The sequence below is a fragment of the Sturnira hondurensis genome, unplaced genomic scaffold (assembly GCF_014824575.4).
Source record: "Sturnira hondurensis isolate 20B ecotype Veracruz unplaced genomic scaffold, ASM1482457v3 Scaffold0000867, whole genome shotgun sequence".
NCBI classification, from domain to species: domain Eukaryota; kingdom Metazoa; phylum Chordata; class Mammalia; order Chiroptera; family Phyllostomidae; genus Sturnira; species Sturnira hondurensis.
The window spans coordinates 2,907,009-2,925,410 of record NW_028073498.1 but is presented as its reverse complement, the minus strand read 5'-3'; the positions used below and the strand labels follow the sequence as shown (position 1 = coordinate 2,925,410).

Here is an 18,402-nt window from a genome sequence, read left to right as displayed (position 1 = left end):
GTGGCAGGATGAGGCTCAGCAGAGGTGCGAGCTGCGGGATGTGGGAGGAGCTGTGCATGGGCCACTGGACTTGACCAGCAGGCCAAGCCCGCAAGACTGAGTTTGTGCATTTGGACTTGACCCCGCAAGCTGACTGCTAGGCTCCTCTCTCTAAGTGGAGGGGAGGTACTGGGCACCTGCCACTCACACCCCTCTTTTTTCCCCCCAGTTTGTTGAAGTCGAAGGACAGATCACGTCCTTGGTTGATCTCTACCCGTCCTTCCTAAGGAAGGGTTTCCGTCGGGAAATCTTCATCGCCTTGATATGTAGCATTAGCTACCTGCTGGGGCTGACGATGGTGACGGAGGTAGGTGGCTCTCTTACCAGGCACGAGGCGCCTCCCCTTCTCAGGGCTCTTGACACCCCTAATATGTGTCTCAGAGCAGTTCAAGGTCACACTGCCTTCTCGTTCCCCTCAACAGCTGGGTGAGAGGACCTGGATGGGTAATCTAGACCTCCCCAATGCAGGAGCCCTGCCCTGCCCAGGGGACTCAACCTACACTGTGGAAAGGAACTCAGCAGATGACCCTAGCTTCTCCTGCCTTTTTCTGTTACCATGGCAACACTGCTGCTGTCTCCTTCCCTCACCCTGGGAGGCCTGGGGGAGGGGTGCTTCAGCTAAAACCCATTTTAGCAACAGCTCTGTTCCTCTGTGACAGTGTAGCTGCCTTTCGCAGGCCTGGAGGGAGGTGGTTCTCGAGGGTCAATACTGCAGGCAGTGTGGAGGCCAGGGTGTGCTCTGGGCAGAGAGTGGCGGGGGCCAGAGGAGGGTCCATTTGAAGTGGGACAAAGAAGCACAAGATGAAAGGAGCAAGAGTTAGGCAGCATTGGATCAGCAAGTCTAGCAGGAGGTGGACCAGAGAAGAACAGAGCCTTGTGCCAACCAGCGCAGGCCCGTGGGCCGAGCACAGGCCCAGGGCAGGCTTTTCCTGTGTGTCCCCACCCGCCTCCCATATTCTCCAGCAAAGGTTGCATCAATTCCCGGATTCGGTCCAGGGTTTTCCACCACCACTTTCCTTACTGCAAGTAAAAAATAAATTTTTTCTGGACATGTTTGTAAGAAACCTCCCTCCACAACAGGTGGGTCACAGGCCCACACACTGACCTGCTGGCTGTTGCTGAAGTCTTCTGTTTAGGCCACGGCTGGCCTTAGGTCCCTGCTTTGGGAGCAGGCTTGAGTGAGCGTGTTGTTTTGTGCAGACGACGTGCTGCTCTGCTTTCCGTTTTCCCCTGTGTGGGTGTGTAACCAGTCAAACACGGAGCGGGGCGTCTTTGTACAGAGGTGTCGGGTTGTTGTAGCCTTTGCCAATTTTTCTTTTGGGCTTATATTTTTTACTAATATGCCAGAGCTCTTTATATAGTAAGGGCTTTAGATACCAAATAACACGTTGAACATCTTTGTGTTTTTCTCCACAGGGTGGCATGTATGTGTTTCAACTCTTTGACTACTATGCAGCTAGCGGTGTATGCCTTTTGTGGGTTGCATTCTTTGAATGTTTTGTTGTTGCCTGGATATATGGTGAGTACCAAGTTTTGCGTACCCTTTCTCAGGTCTCTCCTTCGGGCCTATTCAGAAGTTTCAAAAAGCAGAATTCTAAGAGGAATTTATTGAGTTGAGCACAAAGGCCTTCCCTACCTGGACTTTCCGGCAGACGGCTGCCCCTCCCCTGCACAGATCACATCGCTGTAGCTGCACTAGGCCCTCCCTGTGCTGAAGGTGCGAGGTGTGACTGTGTGTTTGTCAAAACACACAACTTGGCTGTGCAGGGTCTCTCTGGGATAAACTGCTCTGGGCCCAGGGATGGTGCGTTCAAACTTCCCGGAGACCTTGGGCTGCTCACACCAGGTTTTGGGTGTGCCTACGGGGGCCAAGAAAGTGCGGGATGCCCCATTACTTTTATTTTAGATAAACATCTGCCACAGCTGGGTCTGTGTGTGGTCAGATGCGAGGACGCGGGTCAGGCCCCAGAGCTCCCTCGTGGCTCTTGAGCCCTTGCCCCGCTGTTCCCGGGGCGGATGCTGGCATTGGACACCACGTCACCGTCTGCCTACCTTTGTCTCTTGCAGGCAGTGATAACTTGTATGATGGTATTGAGGACATGATCGGCTATCGGCCCGGGCCGTGGATGAAGTACAGCTGGGCCGTGGTCACTCCAGTTCTCTGTATTGTGAGTTTTCTCTAGCCTGGCTGTGGGTAGCAGTGCAAAGAGGGATGTGGGTCAGGACCTGTTGAGAAATGCAGGGGATCCACGATAGAGCGCGTGACTTTTCCCCAAACTCCTCGAGAGCCTGGGTGCCCACTTTCAGTCCCTGACTGAATGAAGGAGCCACTGGGGTGTCCAAAGGAGAGGTCATAGACGTTGGAAATGTGGCATGTCCATGGCAGGCTGGGGGTCCTAACCAGAGAGGGGGCTTCCCAGCAGAGAGGTGCTCTGGGCTCTCCCAAGACCGAGGAAGCTGCAGACCAGCCCCGGACCCAAGGGCAGTGAGATGCCACACTCCTCTTCCCACCGAGATCCCCGACCACCACCTTGGAGCGTGGCCTTGCAGTGTGCCCGGGCACCCTGCCTGCTTCCAGCCCCCGCTCGGAGGCTGCGGCCAAAGGGAAGTCCTCTGTGGTAGAAGCTGCTTTCCCGTCAGTGTCTGAAACCAGTGCTGAGCTTCGGAGCTAATGGCAGGGAAAGGCATCTGCTCGACCATCTCGGCCCACACCGTGGGAGGCGCGGATGATGGACGTGCTCCTTGCATTCAGGGACCAGGGGCTGAGGAACATATGGGCCTTCCCCTGAGTGGCCTCTGCTCCTGGGCAGAATAAGTCGACATTGCCGTTAACTCACTGGGTAACTTTAGGGGGCCCCATCTCCCCAGTGGTAAAACGAGGAGACTCTGACGTGGGGTGTGAGTGGCAGCCGACAACCTTAGGTTGTCACTGTTGTTATTTAACATGGTCGTGGCCTTTCCAACTGAGGTGCTTATTTTTCCCATAAAAATAGGTGAACTGTAGCAGCCAGGAAGCACAGCAGTTGGCAAGGTGTTTTTAGAGAGACTGTATCAGGTTCGGAGCCCGTGCTCGCATTCTTACGGGTGTTTGTTTGTGGGCGTCTCCCCTCACCCCTCTGACCGGCAGTCTCTTCCGCCCTCCCCNTTTATATTCCTATCACCCCCCCCCCCCCCCCCCCCCCCCCCGAGCAGTTGCGCAGGTCAGAGACCGGATGCACCTCAGGGTGGCAGGGTGAAGTCACCCTAGTGGAAAGAGGAATGTGACAGGCAGGTATAAAGCTTCCTCGTGTTTGGAGAGCACAGAGCAGCCATTTCCCGGCGCTCCCCCATCTAGCAGCAGCTCCCACACAAGGACAGAAACGACAGCAGGGCCGGGCGTACAGCAGGCGCCCACCTCGAGGATGGCGTTTTCACATTGTGGGTCATCCACGACGGCCTGGGTTGTGCTCTGAGATGTTGTCGTTCTGATCAGAGCAGGAGGCATGGGCCCTCCCAGCCCAGCCGCATGTGGGGAAGGCAGCCTTTTCACAGGGTCTGGGGCCCAGAGCTGACCCCGCCTCATCCCATCCCACAGTTTATGGGTGCTGATGGCTGTTGGCCAGTTTCGTGGGCCTAAGACTGGGCCGTGGGTACCCAAGGCTCAGGTCCATGCCTTGTTCTGGGGAGCTGGGCCTGGGGCTCAGAGATGGCGATGGGTGGAGAGGGGAGCTAGCATTTATTGTGTACCTGGAAACTGTACCAAGTGCTGGGGACAAGACGCATGCCTCCTGCCCTCACTGACTCGGTTTGGGTGGACACGACCCATGCTGAAGAGGTCACTGTGACCACAGCAGTCTGGGAAGGAACGTCTGGGCAGTGCCTGGACCAGTGAGGCAGGACCATTAGAACTAACTTAGCAAGGGGGTACAGGTTAGGGGAAAAGAGGTCCAGTCTGAGGGAACATCCTGGCCTAAGGCCCTGGGCAGGTGGCTGAGGAGCTGGAAAGGATTCAGGGTAGCGGGAGCCCAGAGGAGCAGGGAGAGGAAGGGGTGGATGAGGAGGGAAGGGGCGCAGCTCGTGGTGACACTCAGCCAGGCTGAGAGCTTGGCCTGCATCCTGAAGGCCCTGGGGAGCCACAGAGGGTTTTGAGCAGAGAACTGACTTGGTCAGGTTTGCACTGGGGGAGGTCCTTGTGCTGCGGAATGGAGACAAAGCCCCTTGGGTAGGGCCTGCCCTGGCGCCAGAAGCCACCCACCCCCAATGCCCAGGACCCCCCTGACTGCCCCCATCTCTCCACAGGGATGTTTCATCTTTTCCCTCGTCAAGTATGTGCCCCTGACCTACAACAAAGTGTATGTGTACCCGACCTGGGCCATCGGGCTGGGCTGGAGCCTGGCCCTGTCCTCCATGGTGTGCGTCCCCTTGGTTATGGTCATCCGCCTCTGCCACACAGAAGGGCCGTTCCTTGTGGTGAGCTCCGGGGGCCCAGGCTGGATTCGGGGGGTCGGGGGGAGGCCGAAGGCCAGCCGGCTGTCAGTTTACTGAGTGATCTGAGTCCCACACCCCTCCCAGCCCCAGGAGACTATGGGCAGGAGAGTGCATCCTGGAAACATGGGAGCAAGTTCAGGTTCATGGGGCCAACGCAGGGCTGTAGCAGGAGGGGAGAGTCTGCCAGGCAGAGACCTGGAGATGGACGGGTGTGGGACGTGTTGCACGGGGGTGTGACAACACTGGGGCAGCAGCGACGCATTCTGGGGGGTGGGGGAGGGAGGCCCAGCTAGGATCTAGGGCTCTGTCTGGGGAACAGAGGGGCTGCTGTTTCTGAGACAGGAGCCAGGGAGGAAGCCTGAGCCCCACCCCGAGGCCTTCCCTTACCCTGGAGCCAAACTGCAGATGAACCCCACCCTGCTGGTGCCCCTTCCCCAATCTGTGGTCCTGTCTGTTGCCCACCCTCAGAAGCCACCTCTGTGCTAGACAGAGCCTCCAGCTTCCAGGCCTCTGTGCCTGCCAGTCTCCTCCCCTGAGGCCTCCTCCCCACTGCCCACCTCCTCTCACAAATTCCTCAGACAATACTGTAGATTCCAGGCCAGCCAAACCGGGGCTCTTTCCAAGAAATCCTTTTCTTAGAATCTCGCTTAACCTTTGGGCTTGGGCAGGCTCCAAGATTGCACTGTTTTGTTCTAAGCTGTTTTTTATTGTTATTCTCTTAAAAATCTGGAGCCAGGATGTCCTGGGGCCCCGGCTCTCCCTTGGGCTGGGTGGGTTTCCTTGTGGGCCAGGGAATGGCCTGGAGGTGGTGTGGGTAGGGGAGAGGCGAGGGCAGGCAGAAAAGCACCAGCCTTCCCTCGACGGACGGAGGAAGTAGACAGGGCTGGGCCGGGGGCAGTCACGGAGCTGCATCTGAGCCCGGGCCCCAGAGTGCTGCTGCTGTGCTGGGCTCATGGGGTTTCCTCAGAGGATGCAGGGGAGGACCCCAGTATTCAGCCAGAATGCTGCCTGGCCCTATCATTTGTTAACATATTTCAAAACTGAGCCTGGGCCCCTTGGGGCACCCCCTGCACATGCCCTCTGACAACCCAGTCCCTCCCCAGGAGTTTCCAGACTGTTCCTACCATCCAGAAACTAAAGGGTTAATTGGATACATAGCCAAGCCATTCGATGTCCGTTCTGATTGGCCAGTGCCCACAGCAATTACCCAGTTCAACCCTGGGGCTGGACACCAGGACGTCCAACAGGTCACTCACTTGTGTGTTCCTTCAAAGCTTAACTTGAAAACATTGCTCCAGCTCCAGTTCAGGGGTTTGGTCAGAGTGCGCTTGGTATAGGGGAAAGGGAGGGGGCGGTAAGGAGCCACTCTACCCCAAAGCTGCACCCCTTCCTTAATCTTACTAGTCACCCCCCCCCCCGCCCGCCCCGAAGGCAGCCACCTGTCTCTGCTATGTCGCCCCTGGAACTCCTCCCACACAGTTGCCCAGGTGGCCTCCCAGCATGAACGTCTCTTGGAGCAGGTTCTACAGACCCGGGTCTCTGCCCTGAAGGAGGCCAGTGGCATCTTACCCCACCTTTAAGCAGCGCCCAGGTGGCTGTTCGGGGGCGTGCGCCTCTGGTCCGCCTGCTGTGTGCACACCCCATTGTCCAGATGTGCAGACAGTGGAGCAATGAGAGGGGTGCAGGTTGCCCTTCCTGCTGGCACCCCACCCCTCGCCCTCTACCTGGGGTCTCCAGCCGGCCCTCCAGGGACCAGGCAGGCAACCGAGATGGGGGCAGCCCCGGTGGCAGGCCCGGGGGGGATGCGCTCAGGTCTGGCCCGTAGTTACCAAGGGGCCACGGGGCCCGCCGTGGCCAGATCTTACAATTTTAAAAGAGAAGATGGAAATCTGGATTTTTAAATGAAATATGATAGCTTTTAATAAGCAGCTCTGAACATTTCTGATATACTGAAACTGAATACCTAGATAGAGAACTTCATGACTTCTGTCTAAATAAATTCCTGAGTGGACACTGGACAGAGGCGGTAGGGAGGCAGGGGCCCAGCTCTGCCATTGGCTCATCCCCACAAGTGGGCCGCCAGCTGCGAGGACAAAGGGACCCTAGAGCACCTTGGTTCAACTTCTGTATTCGCCAGTGGTTGAAGTGGGAGTTCCCAAGGGGAGTGGTTTGCGAAAGGCGAGACCGTGCACCGGCTCAGACGGGTAGATAGTCGCAGTGAAAAGGAACCAGACTGCCTGACTTGCTGCCTGCTCCTGTCCCCTTCCTTCTCCAGAGACTCAAGTACCTGCTGACCCCGCGGGAACCCAATCACTGGGCCGTGGAGCGAGAGGGGGCCACGCCCTTCAGCTGCCGCTCGACCGTGAACGGCGCTCTCATGAAGCCCACGCACATCGTGGTGGAGACCATGATGTGAGAGCCCTCCGGGCGGCGGGCCGCTTTCCTGCTGTTTACTAACATTAGATTCTCATAGGACCAGGTTTACAGAGCTTTATATTTGCACTAGGATTTTTTTTAATTGTCACAGAAAATATTACTGTGTGTGTGTGCACACGCGTGTGTGGTGTCGTGTGTATGTGTATTTTGTTTTGATTTGGGGCTATTTTGTACAAAAAAAAAAAGCCCCATGGGCCGAGGTCCGGGGCAAGGCAGAGCTTTCATACTGAATTAGATGTATTTTATGGGAACTGGTAAATTTTTCTTTGTATTTTTTTTTACATATATATATACACTTAGAGATTGTCATATACTTTTACCACTTGAATCGATCTTGCCAGCAATAGATCTCATTTTCAAAAGCAATTCTTCGGTGCTCATGCGGCTGGCAGAAAGTTCTGCCCCAAAAAACGCAGGGCGGGATTTTCCTGGGACAGCAGACCCATTTTAAAGGTGTAGTACCTCCCCAACCTGGTTCCAGTAGAAGCAGCCAGCAGGGAGCCGGGCCCACCTGTCAGGGCTGGAGAAAGGGGGCTACGAGGAGACGCCTGGTTACACTTGCTGTGGCCTGGAGGAAGGGAGACACCTAACTAACGGTCCCACCCCTCAAACAAAGGCACTGACTTAACCCTGACAGGGGAGGCCCCGCATCGAAGATCTGGTTCTAAGTGGTAGAAACCGTTGCACCAGGAACAAAACCCCAGCTTTTATTGAGAGGTCAGTGGTGGATAGTCAGAGGGGCTGTCAGAACCAGCCGTCAGTGCTGGGTGGTGAGGCTGGGGCTCTGTGTTCAGAACACTCAGCCAGCATCCTTCTTGGCGCAGCCCCCGTGGAGACTGAGGCTGGCCCGGCTGGAGCCCTCAGGCTCAGGGCCCGTCCCCACAGGCAGGGTCTGTCGCATCTCAGTGGGGTGCCGTCAGGTTCTGATCTTTCCCCTTCTCTTGAAGCTGCCTGTAGGAAGGAAGCAGCATGTATTTGGTGAGGAACAAGGGGTGAGCGAGTGGACCAAAGGATGTGGGCCCTGGGGCTCGGGGCCCGGTGTTGGGGAGGGGTGCTTTCCACCCCCTCACCTCTCCACCCTCATCTCCCAGAGGCTGGGAAACTCCAACAAGCTCTTGTTGAAGATCCCAGCCCTGGGCCACGAGGGCTCCACGCAGGGAGCACCAGGAGTGTCTGTGGAGGTTCACTGGATATTTGAGCCCAGTGAAGCGCTCCCCAAACCCTCTCGTAGCTCAGTCAGAAGTGCAACGCCCCTGTAGACCCTGGGGGACAGCAGAAGTCTGCATTTCGCAGCCCCTGTGATAGCTGGTGTCAGACATGCACTGTGTGGGGACCGAGGGGAGGCAGTGAGGGAGTGTGTTTTTAGGAAGCTGGGGTTCATGGGGCTGGCACCCCAGAACTGGCTCAACCAAGTGCAGTGTCCTTTCTGAACCAGAAGCGAAGGTACTCTGCCTTTAACATCCCGAGTGTGGACATACCTCCACCCTGGCCCCTATTTGGACCTAAACTGTGCCATTTAAAGTCACTTCCAAGTTCAGACTCCAAACCGAAACGTCACAAAGGGCAGTGACCGCCTGTGGGGCAGGTGGGTGGAGAGTGAAGTCCACCTCAGGCTTTCAGAGCAGGGGCTCTGAAACCTGGAACCCCCCTCCCCAAATCCGGGAGAGGGAGGAGCCTTTTGGGTCCCCCTCCCGAGGGGCAGAGGCAACTCTGAACCTTCGGAATGTCTTGTCTTTGGTAAACTTTCACATTTCTCTCTTTCCAAAGTGTACACTCTGCCAAACAACACCTATTCCAAGCCGTTCACAGTTCTGGCGTGTTCCTGTGTTTCTGTGTATTTATGGTTGCCACTATGTCTGATTTGATTTTATTGTTTGTTTCCCCCTCCCCTACTTTTACCGAGTAGCAATGTGACCCTTTCCCTCCGTCTTACGGAACTGTATGCAGTTCACTAACCACTGTCAGTGACTGGGGACAGGCGACGTGCAGGAGCAAGGGGGGCTCGGTAAGCTGTGGCTGCCTGGGCATCTGGGGTCACTTTAGGCTACATACATCTCCCCTGTGGGGCTCAGCCCCCCAGGGAAAGGTCAGCGGGCGGCAGGCAAATCGCAACATTCTGGAAGTGGCCCAAGGAAGGCCTCTTGTAAGATTCCCAGACCAAATTCTAGACCAAAGACACGTGCAGACCAAGTCCCCAGGTCCCGCCTGCTTGGAAGGTCAGCCACTGTCCCCAAGCCCATTCCTCACCAGTCTCCTGGGTCCCTGTCTTCAACTGTAACCCTCATGTCTGCTCCCCTGGCTCTGGTGTACCTGCAGAACTTGGATCTATGAGTACAATGTGTAATGATGCACGACTTCTGTATGTCTCCATGTAAAGGAAACTGTCATTGGCGCTTGTGACTCTGGTCCACCTGTCTCAGAGAAGGGGCAGTCCTCCGCCCACTCTCTGCCGGGATGGGTCAGAAATTCTGATGCCCACACATAGTCCAGCCAGCCAGACCTGGAAGGGACGTGAGGGAGGTGTTTGGAGAATGTGTTTAGGACGCAGAAATAGGGACGGGCCCCAGGACAAATCTCACCAGGCAGGTGCTGCGTGAGCTGGGCCCGGGCCCGTGAGCCCCTGCAGTGGAGCTGCAGGGTCAGTGATGGAGAGGCTTCCGGCCCCACCCCCACAACTTAACGCCCTCATAAAATGGGGAAACTGAGGCCTGGAGCAGGGGAAGGTCTTTGGCATGGCAAGTGGGAGTGGAACCAAACCGTCTGCAGTCAGTTCTAGCTGTGTGTCCTCTGACATGTGACCTCTGACATGTGTGTGGCAAGTGGTGAGTGCGGCTCCCCAGTGTTCTCCCCAAAGACCAAGGAGGAGCCTTTAGGAAAAAAGAAACACTCCGTCCCCAGCGTTGGGGAACGAGGTGAGCAGCACCTGCCACCCCCTGGCCATTGGTGGGCCAAGTGGTCCCCGAGCTGTGATTCAGCCTCCGAAAGGAAAGGCAGCCCCTGTTCACCTCCACCTTGGCCCTGCACCCAGCAGTCCTTCGTGAGCTGGGCATTGAAGTTCCCATTGCACACGAAGCAACTGAGGCCCAAAGAAGCCAGTCGGTGTCCAAAAGGCAGAACCCTAAGGCAGGATTTGGCCTGAGGCCACATAGGACAGTGGGGAGTGGCCTTAGATTCTGATTTCCGGGTGGTAACAGCTCCCTGTCTGCACCCCTGGCCCCTTGCTCTCACCCCAGGTCCCCAGCACACCTCCAGAGACAGTGGGGAAGCACAAGGGGCACAGGGCATTCTTGTATCACTAGGTCCCTCCATACAACGGCCAGTGGCCCAGCCGACATCTCAACCCTGCTGCCCCTCTGGGTGGGGAAATGCTCTGGGCAGCTGGTCCTAAAGGCAGGTGCCTCCCTTCCCTCCCACACCTCAGACACAGGCCAGGAAAGAACTCAGAGAAAGCCCTTCTAGGGGGCTGGAGGACCCACCCAGCCCTCAGACCCAAGGTCAGGCCACTCCAAGCTGGGCCGTCCACATGGTTGCTGCAATCACCACTGTGCAAAAATGCAACAAGCACAAAGCCACAAAACAAAAACCCAGACACTGAAACTGGAGAGGAATGTGGGGCCCTCCCTCTGCGAAGGCAGCTGGTTTGACAGGAGGCTGCTGTATTGTTCCCCTGTGGGCGTCACTACAGACCCCTTCCTACAAGGTCCCCAGGGGTGGAGCATCTTGTGACACATTTGGCTTCAAACTGAGATGTTAGCGCCGTGGGTTTTTTTATCCAATTTTCAAGTCCTTATCAACTGTGACTCTGAATTTAGCACAAGAGAAAGCCGAGAACGTGAGTCTTGCCTCCTTCCAGAAATATGTCTGGCTCATCAGGACATTTTTTAAACTTCAAAATATTTTTAAGATATTTTGAACTTTTGTAAAAAAATAACTAACGGGAGACTCATCTGAGGAGGAACATTTGTATTTGAATAAGATCTCCTTGGTGTGTAATTCAGTCTTGCAATATATAAGCTTTTGTGTTAAATGTTTCTGATATGAATCCCTGTATTTTGCAGGGTTTTCCTTTCCTTTTTTTGCTTTGTAGATAAATATGTATATCAATATTTTAAATTCATCTTTGCTTTTTTTTTAGAGGAGTTTGTAATCACCTTATAACATGAAAATAAACATTTCCTTTTTAAATCCAACACGTGTGGGTTCTATTTTGATGAGGCTGTTTTTTCTTATGTTTGACAAGTGCTTTCCAGTTCATAAGAGGCTTTCTGTCCCGCCCAGGCTGCTCCGCAAAGGAATTGTCCAAGGCTGGAGACACTGGGCGGAAGCTTCCAGGTGGGATGAGGTTTGCACAAGGGCACACGGCAAGTTGGTGAAAGTCCATCTGCACCCAGGTCCGCTGACTCCTGGGTCTGTACCGGCTGCTTCTACTGGTCCTACTGAATGAAGCTCACCTGCGACACCCATAGATAGCCCCATGCAGCTGGGAGATCTCACAGTCTCTTGAGCCTCAGTTTCCCCCTCTGGACTAAACCACCGCCCCCTTTAGGTGTTCAGGGATGACCAGAGGTGATGCCTGTGCATCTCGCCCTTGCCTGCACTGGCTTCCTCCTCCCCTAGCACAGGGTGACCCTGCTGTAAGCCTAGGAATGGGGTGTAGGGAGGGGGTACCACCCTGAGGTCAGTGCCCTTCTCCCTGCCCCCCCCCCCCCCTCCCACCAGGTGCAGTCACTGAAGCCTGATCCCATACCATCCCATCAGGGCTCTGATTGACAAGTCCAAGAGTGGGGCAGGGGCAGGGGCGGGGCTGCTGCTGGATGATGGGTAAGTGGCAAGTCCTAGAGGTATGCACATGGGGCCCTCAGAGAGGAGGACACCCTCAAGGTCAGCGGTTGGCACAGATGTCCTCAGCCTTGGGGATCATAAGCCCAGTACACTGTTCTAGATGGGGAAGCAGGCCAGGCGAGGGTTGGTGTCCGGGCAGCCTTCCCGCCCACTGCCCCATCACCCTTCAGGAGTGGGCAAGGTCAGGGGAGCCTGCTGGGTCCTCTCCTCAATTTCCCAAAGTCTCAGTATTTCATTTTTTATGGACAGTGTTAGAATAAAACCTCCCTCCCTCTTTTTTTCTGGCTATCTTTGTTTCTGTTGGTCTCCACCCACCTTCCTCCCTTTCTGAATGTTTTGGCCACGAGGCTTGTGTTCAAATCCTAGGCTCATCCCTATTACCAGTGTGAGCTTGGACAAGTTACTCACCCTCTCTGCGCCTCATTTCCTCATCTGTAATGTTGAAATGGTTGCAGAGCCACCTCTGAGAGCTGTTGGGAGAGTCCAGGGAATTCTCACAAAGCTCTTAAAATTGCCTTGTGTGCAGGCAGGCCGAAGAACCAGTGCTGCCTCTCAGAAGACCAGCAGTGTCCTGTGCAACACCGCAGTCCCCAGTTTCCCCTGGTTTTCTTAGCCCGCCCACAGAAACGCAATCCGTGTGGTATAGCTCCTGCTTACATCCCTCCTGAGATGGGGAGCTTACTCCCTCTGGCGTAGCTGATTGGAAGAAGCTCTTCCTCTGTCCACACAGAGCTGTGGCCCCCTGGTGGGGCCCAGGCCACCACCCCCAGGCTGCCCTCTTGGCCCCTTCCCTACCCAGGCTGCCGGCCTGCCACTCAGCTGCCTCAGTGGCTTCCCACTGCTCAGAGAATAAAATCCGTAGTTCCTACCCAGGCCTTCATGCTCCACGGGCTTCGGTCTAGTCTCTAACACCACCCTTGTGCGTGCCTCCTTTCTCTTCCTTGCACTCACCAGGTTCATTCCCAGCTCAGAGCATTTGCACTTGCTGTTATCCCCGCTAGGGACAGCTTCCTCCATGTGTCCCCAGGGCTGACTCTTGTCCTTCAGGTCTTGGCATAAAAGCAAAGCCCTCCCTGACCCAGTCACTAACCCCATTACTGTCTTGGTTTTTTTTTTCATTGCTCTCTATTCCTCCTGAAAGAATTCTTTATGATTTTTTTTCACTTGTCAATAGTCTGTCTTCCCCTAGAAGATAATTCCATGCAGACAGGACCTCATCTGTCTTGTTCCTGGTGGTTTCCCAAGGGCTAGAATGATGCATAGTACTCAGCAAACTTTTTGAATAAATGAATTAGTGGATTAATCGGTGAGATTAATCCTGCAAAAGCAGGTGAAATGTTACAAGATCCAAACAGAAGCTGACTCTTGCCAGCCTTTGATTAAAAAAAAAAGGTAAACACCCAACTCTAGGTACATTTAAATAATTTTATTAAAAAAATCCAAATCAACCCAACAGCATCCCACCCCCCAACTTCCAAGTCACTGCGGACCCCCAAGGGACAGACAGGTTTGCACGAGGCCCCAGCCGGCCCCCAGTGGCCTCTGCAGGCCGCCCCTTGGCTTGCGGTGCTTCCCGAGAGCCCTAAGAAACCCCATGTAGAAAAATACAAGGAATATGCTCTCATCTCAGCCAGAGAAAAATACAGCTTTTCAGGGTGGAAGGGGCACGTTGCAAGGGCTGTACCAAAATGCATAGGCAGGCAGGACGCTCGCCAGGGACAGGTGTCGGGAAACGTCAGGTCTGGGACGAACGATCCCATGAGAAGCCAGAAGAAATATTGCATATGAGAAGGCCGGCCACAGTGAGGAGGTCTGCCTGCCAGGCCTCCGGGCCTCGTTGCATCTGTGGGTGGGGGGAGGGGGGTGGCAGAGGCTTCAGCCCGAGGAGGGAAGGGAGTGTTGGTCAGGGTTCGGTTGCATCTTCCCTCGCCGGCAGTCAACACAGCCTTCCCAACCCAAGAGGCCCTGGGAGAATGCTCTGTTCAGCTCTGTCAAATGACAGAGGCCCAGAGAGGCTGGGCCACTTTCCTAAGGTCACACTGATGAGGCTGCAAGTGGCCATGTCTCCATTGTACCCCACCCCCCACCCCAATCTGAGGGTTCTTGGCATTTGCTTGGTGCCCCTGTAATGGGTGGGCAGGGCCCTGTCACTGGGGCATGGATGCGAGCGCACAGGATCCAGGTAGCAGAGGCACTAGGCAGTCCATTCAGGGCACAAAGGGCTCTTCAGGGAGGGTGCACGGGGCAGGGGACGGGGAATGGGAGGGGTGAGGAGATGGGACTCAGGTCCTTAGGGAGAGTGTGGGCAGGGTGCCAAGGGGGCCACAGCGGACAGGAAGACTCCTACCTGCTCAGACACTGTCCACCCCTTGATTGTCCAGAAGGTGCACCAGACTAAGAGGGGGTCACCCAGACCCAAGCAGAGGCTCAGAGGGCAATTAACAGGCCTCTTGATTCCCCATCTGGTCCCGTAGGGTGGAAGAACATTTTCAGGGGACAGAGGTGGAGGTGGGTGCAGCTGGGAGTGGGCGCCCTGTTTTCCTGAGACCCCCATTAAGAGCTGGGTGGGGCAAAGCCAAGCCCCAGGCCTGGCTGCATACTGCCTGCCCACCTCCATTCCAGGGGCCACACACTGGGCCACCAGGGGGCGGCCCGTGCCCGTCTTAAAATCAAGCGTTTCTGGTCTGTGAAAAATGAGGAAAAGGATTTTAAAAGATGCTGGTGCTTCCAGATTGCTACTGGGAAGAAACTTCCTCGAATGACCACCTTGGACACTGTCACCACTGGGTGGGAGAGAAAACGGCCCATCTCTCCGCTGGTCTCTCTCCCGTCTGTCTCTCTCTCCATCTCTGTGCTTATCCCTCATTCTCCTGCTCCACCAAGCAGGACCTTTTATTTCCATGGCTTCCCATCTTCACTGAATGGAGGGTGAACGGAGCCCTAATTTTGTTCCCAAATGACTCCCTCCTCCTGGAGGGGCCTGGGCTCACAGGGGTGTGAGCAGATGGGTCAGCAGCCACACAGCCTTCGAAAGAAGCAGGAGGGGCTAAGAGCCCAAAGCCTGACATGGCTGCCTGGTGGGTCCAGGACAGCAGCCTTACATTGCAGAAGCTACAGACCAGAGATGCCATGAATGAAACAATCAGTGACTTTCACATCAAAGGGCTGGCACTTCCCAGATTCCAGAGGCTGCAGCTCAGAACCTTCTAAGAGGGGACATCAGAACTGGAGAATCAGCAAGCCCCAAACACCAGAATTCTGGAGGAGGTGGGCTCCTACCCCAAGCAGCATCCTTCCTGGCTAACAGCTCTCCAGCTGAGGTGACCCCCCAGCCTCTCCCTGAATGCCCCTCATCAGGAAACTAACCCTCTGAGCACCTGCGGATGCATCACCAGGATGCCTCACACCTGTGGATGCCTCTACTACCCCACTGGGATATCCAGCTCCCGCTTGCTCACCTCCCGTGACAGGGAGCTCACTCCTCTGTTGTAGTTCATTCTAGTTCCACAGCTTTGCTGCAAGCAAGTAAGTGCTTCCTACACTGAGCTGTGCTTTCCCCACCCCAGGTACTCCTCTGAGGAGGAGTACTGTAGGAACTTGTAGCCACCTCCAGACCTCTTCAAGCTGATCAGCTTGTCTCTATTGGGCTGAGCACCTTTCGCCATCTTGGAGACCCATAATGGAAAAGACCTCGATGCCTCTCCACCTGGGGCAGGGGCCTCACTGCCTGGCACCCCAGTTCACAGAACCAGAGAACAGAGACAAGGTCCCATCCACAACTTGGAGCCGGCCAGATGGACAGATGGACTAGTGGGTGGCCATGTCTCCAGGCCAGCTACCGGTCTGGAGGCCAGGATCTTACAGAGTGGCCCTCTGGGTGCCTGGACCAGGCCGACCTCAGAGCATCCGGGGGCTGCTGGGGCCTGGCGCCCGTGGAGTCCGGCTGCTCTGTGCCAGTGGGTTGCGGCTGACAACCAGCTCCAGCACGTCACCCGACTCAGCCAGGAGCGGCACCGCCAGGCAGCAGTCGAAGTCCCGCGTGCGCACGTGGTTGACCTGCAGGGCACACAGCCTGGCGTCAGCGCGTGCAGTGGGGCTGAGGGGTGGGAGTCGTGGCATTTCCTAAACGTGGGCCCGGCCCCAACCAGACACAGGGCACATCTGGAACATGCACACAGAGGAAGTCATTCTGCATTTAACTCTTTCAGTCCTTCTAGGGGTTTAATGGAACAGCAAGTACTGGGAGGTGCCGGCACATCCTTCATACCCCGACGCCTGCTTTTCTCCCTTTCTAACGTTAGAGGGCGCACACGTGCTCAGGCCCCTGCCTAGGATTGTGTGACCAGGCCCTTTTTCTATTTTATTTGTATTTTATGTTGGCTTTCTATTTCAAGCAGTGTTGGGTTTTCATTCCTGATTGAGAGAAAAAATTCTTTTAAAAATAAATTTAAGTTGAAAAAACATCATCAATTTAGAGAAAACATATATTCAGTAAATTTAGCACAAATATGGCAGAAATCACCCCAAGGGAACAAAAGTAGCTGGGGCAGGTGTTTGGGCCAGGACGCCCATAACTGTCCATCTGCTCACCCACATTTCCCAGCCTCCCTTGCAGTTGGTGAGGTCACATGACTTATCTGGCCAATAGCCCATGTAGGGGAGTGATGGGTGAAGGCAGAAGAAAACTATACGCAATTTTCCAGCCTGGTTTCCTCTGCTGTAGAGTCTGAGGCAATGACAGGGGGTGGAGCCTCCATCAGCCCAGGTGGACACATGCAAGCAATAAACAATGTATTTTTCAGACTATAAGACACGTTCCCCTCCCCCCCAATTTGGGAGGAATAATGGTTGTTAATGCTGCTGTTGGGTTCTGTTTACATTTATATTGGTGAAATATTATGTTATTTATGTTATTAAATATTTTACCACATTTTTTGCTTCAAATTTTTTTCCTATTTTCCTCCTTTAAAACCTAGGTATGTCTTATGGTCTGGAAAACACAGTGACTGTTCATGTGTGTTAAGCTGCCAAGACTTGGGGGTTGTTACTACAACATTGGGCCTGAACTAATACAGCTGGTGTTGTCCTTCCCTCCTCACAGATGGAGAAGCTGGGCTCAGGGAAGGGAGGTACACCACCCAAGGCCACTCAGTCAGGATGGGAGTGGGGGTCTCTCCTACCCTGGGGCTCGAAGAGAGCACCCTGCCTGAGGTGCCCCTGCCACAGCATTACCTGGAGGACCCTGTCGAAGGGCTGGAGGCCCCCACGCTGCGCAGGCCCGTCAGGACGCACAGTGTGGACATAAACACCCTTCTCCAGGAGGCCATCCGAGACGCTGAAACCAAAGTCGTTCCTCACAGGGTCCTTGTGCAGGGTCACCTGGGAGCAGAGGCAGAGAAGGTCTCTAGAGTGCTGAGTGTTGTCACCAGCTTCCCACAGGGGCTGAATCCCTTGGTCTGGCATTCAGTGCCCCTGGGACCCACCCCAGCCCCTTGCCCAGCTGTACCCCACACTTCATTGCCTGCGCAGCCCATGCCACTCGCTCCCTCCCCTTCTGCACTGCAGCGGGCCCCACCCCCAGCTCACAGCGCTCAGTCACAGCAGGGCCTCCGAGGAAGGCTGCGCCTTTTCGGTCCTCCCAGGAGAAGGCCTCAGCGGGGTGCCCATGTATTTTCACCCCCCCCACCCGACACTTGTTCATCTCCCACTTTGTCACATAGTTGGCTTCAGGCTCAGGGTTTCTGAGAGCTTTGGGGTGAAAGTTTTTTTCTCCTATGTGTTTTTTGTCTGTATGATAACCTACAGGTGGCAATAAAAAATGCTGACTTTAAGCCCTGGCTGGTGTCACTCAGTGGATTGAGTGCCAGCCTGTGAGCAAGGGGTTTGACTCCCAGCCAGGGCACACGCCTGGGATGCGGGTCAGGTCCCCAGTAGGGGGCATTCGAGAGGCAACCACACATTGATGCTTTTCTTCCTCTCTTCCCCTCTCTAAAAATAAATATCTTTTAAAAATGTTGACTTTTTAAGGTAGTAGTAAATATATACACGTGTCTACACACATAATATATAGAAGCCTTTATATTTTATATGTATACACACACACAATAACTTAAGTTGGGAAAAAGTGAGTCTACTTAAAAATATTAGTAAGAGTTCAGCGTGTCACACAGGGGTGTGTGTACCTGTGCCTGTGGTGGAAGTTTGGGGAAGCCAGCACAAAATCCCCCTTTCCTGGTGGGCAGGAACAAGGGCCCATCTGGAGCCCGGGGCGAGTCCCTATGGCACCAGGACACTCGCCCAGGCCTCCTGCGCCCACCCCAGCACCCACCTTGTGCATCTCCAAGGGTGTCGGCAGCAGCAGCTCCCGCATCTCCTCCGGGGAAGCTCGTCCCTCCTGGCCCCTCCTCCAGGGCCGCTGGCCAGGCCTGCCCTCGAGAGCCACGCTCTGCACAGTGCCTGTCATGATGGATGCCTGCGAGGACACAACCTGTCACTCGGATGGTCACTCTGTTTCAGTTGGCTGCTTTGGACATCTACCATGTGCCAGCCTTCCAGGTCTGAGTTGGGGGGGAGCCCAGGTGCATTGCTGGCCTCCTGGGGCTCGCAGGATCGACAGGT

At 55.2% G+C, this 18,402-nt stretch overlaps 2 protein-coding genes across 4 annotated transcripts in view; one reads left to right on the top strand and one right to left on the bottom strand.

Moving 5' to 3' along the window:
* Window positions 1-10,856, top strand: part of SLC6A6 (solute carrier family 6 member 6) — a 78,402-nt gene extending 67,546 nt beyond the window's left edge. For all 3 annotated transcript variants that reach the window (XM_037051295.1, XM_037051287.1, XM_037051300.1), the window contains 5 exons: window positions 209-346; window positions 1,456-1,558; window positions 2,107-2,207; window positions 4,318-4,488; window positions 6,782-10,856. In XM_037051295.1, the coding sequence (XP_036907190.1) occupies window positions 209-346; window positions 1,456-1,558; window positions 2,107-2,207; window positions 4,318-4,488; window positions 6,782-6,922 (654 nt within the window). In that variant the 3' untranslated portion in view covers window positions 6,923-10,856. The remainder of the gene's footprint in view (window positions 1-208; window positions 347-1,455; window positions 1,559-2,106; window positions 2,208-4,317; window positions 4,489-6,781) is intronic.
* Window positions 10,857-13,636: 2,780 nt separating this feature from the next.
* GRIP2 (glutamate receptor interacting protein 2) overlaps window positions 13,637-18,402 on the bottom strand; it is a 44,906-nt gene continuing 40,140 nt past the window's right edge. Inside the window, exons 22-24 of the mRNA XM_037051277.1 lie at window positions 18,113-18,256; window positions 17,017-17,163; window positions 13,637-15,840 (exon numbers count right to left, since the gene is read on the bottom strand). Coding sequence (XP_036907172.1) covers window positions 15,682-15,840; window positions 17,017-17,163; window positions 18,113-18,256 — 450 coding nt within the window. The 3' untranslated portion in view covers window positions 13,637-15,681. The remainder of the gene's footprint in view (window positions 15,841-17,016; window positions 17,164-18,112; window positions 18,257-18,402) is intronic.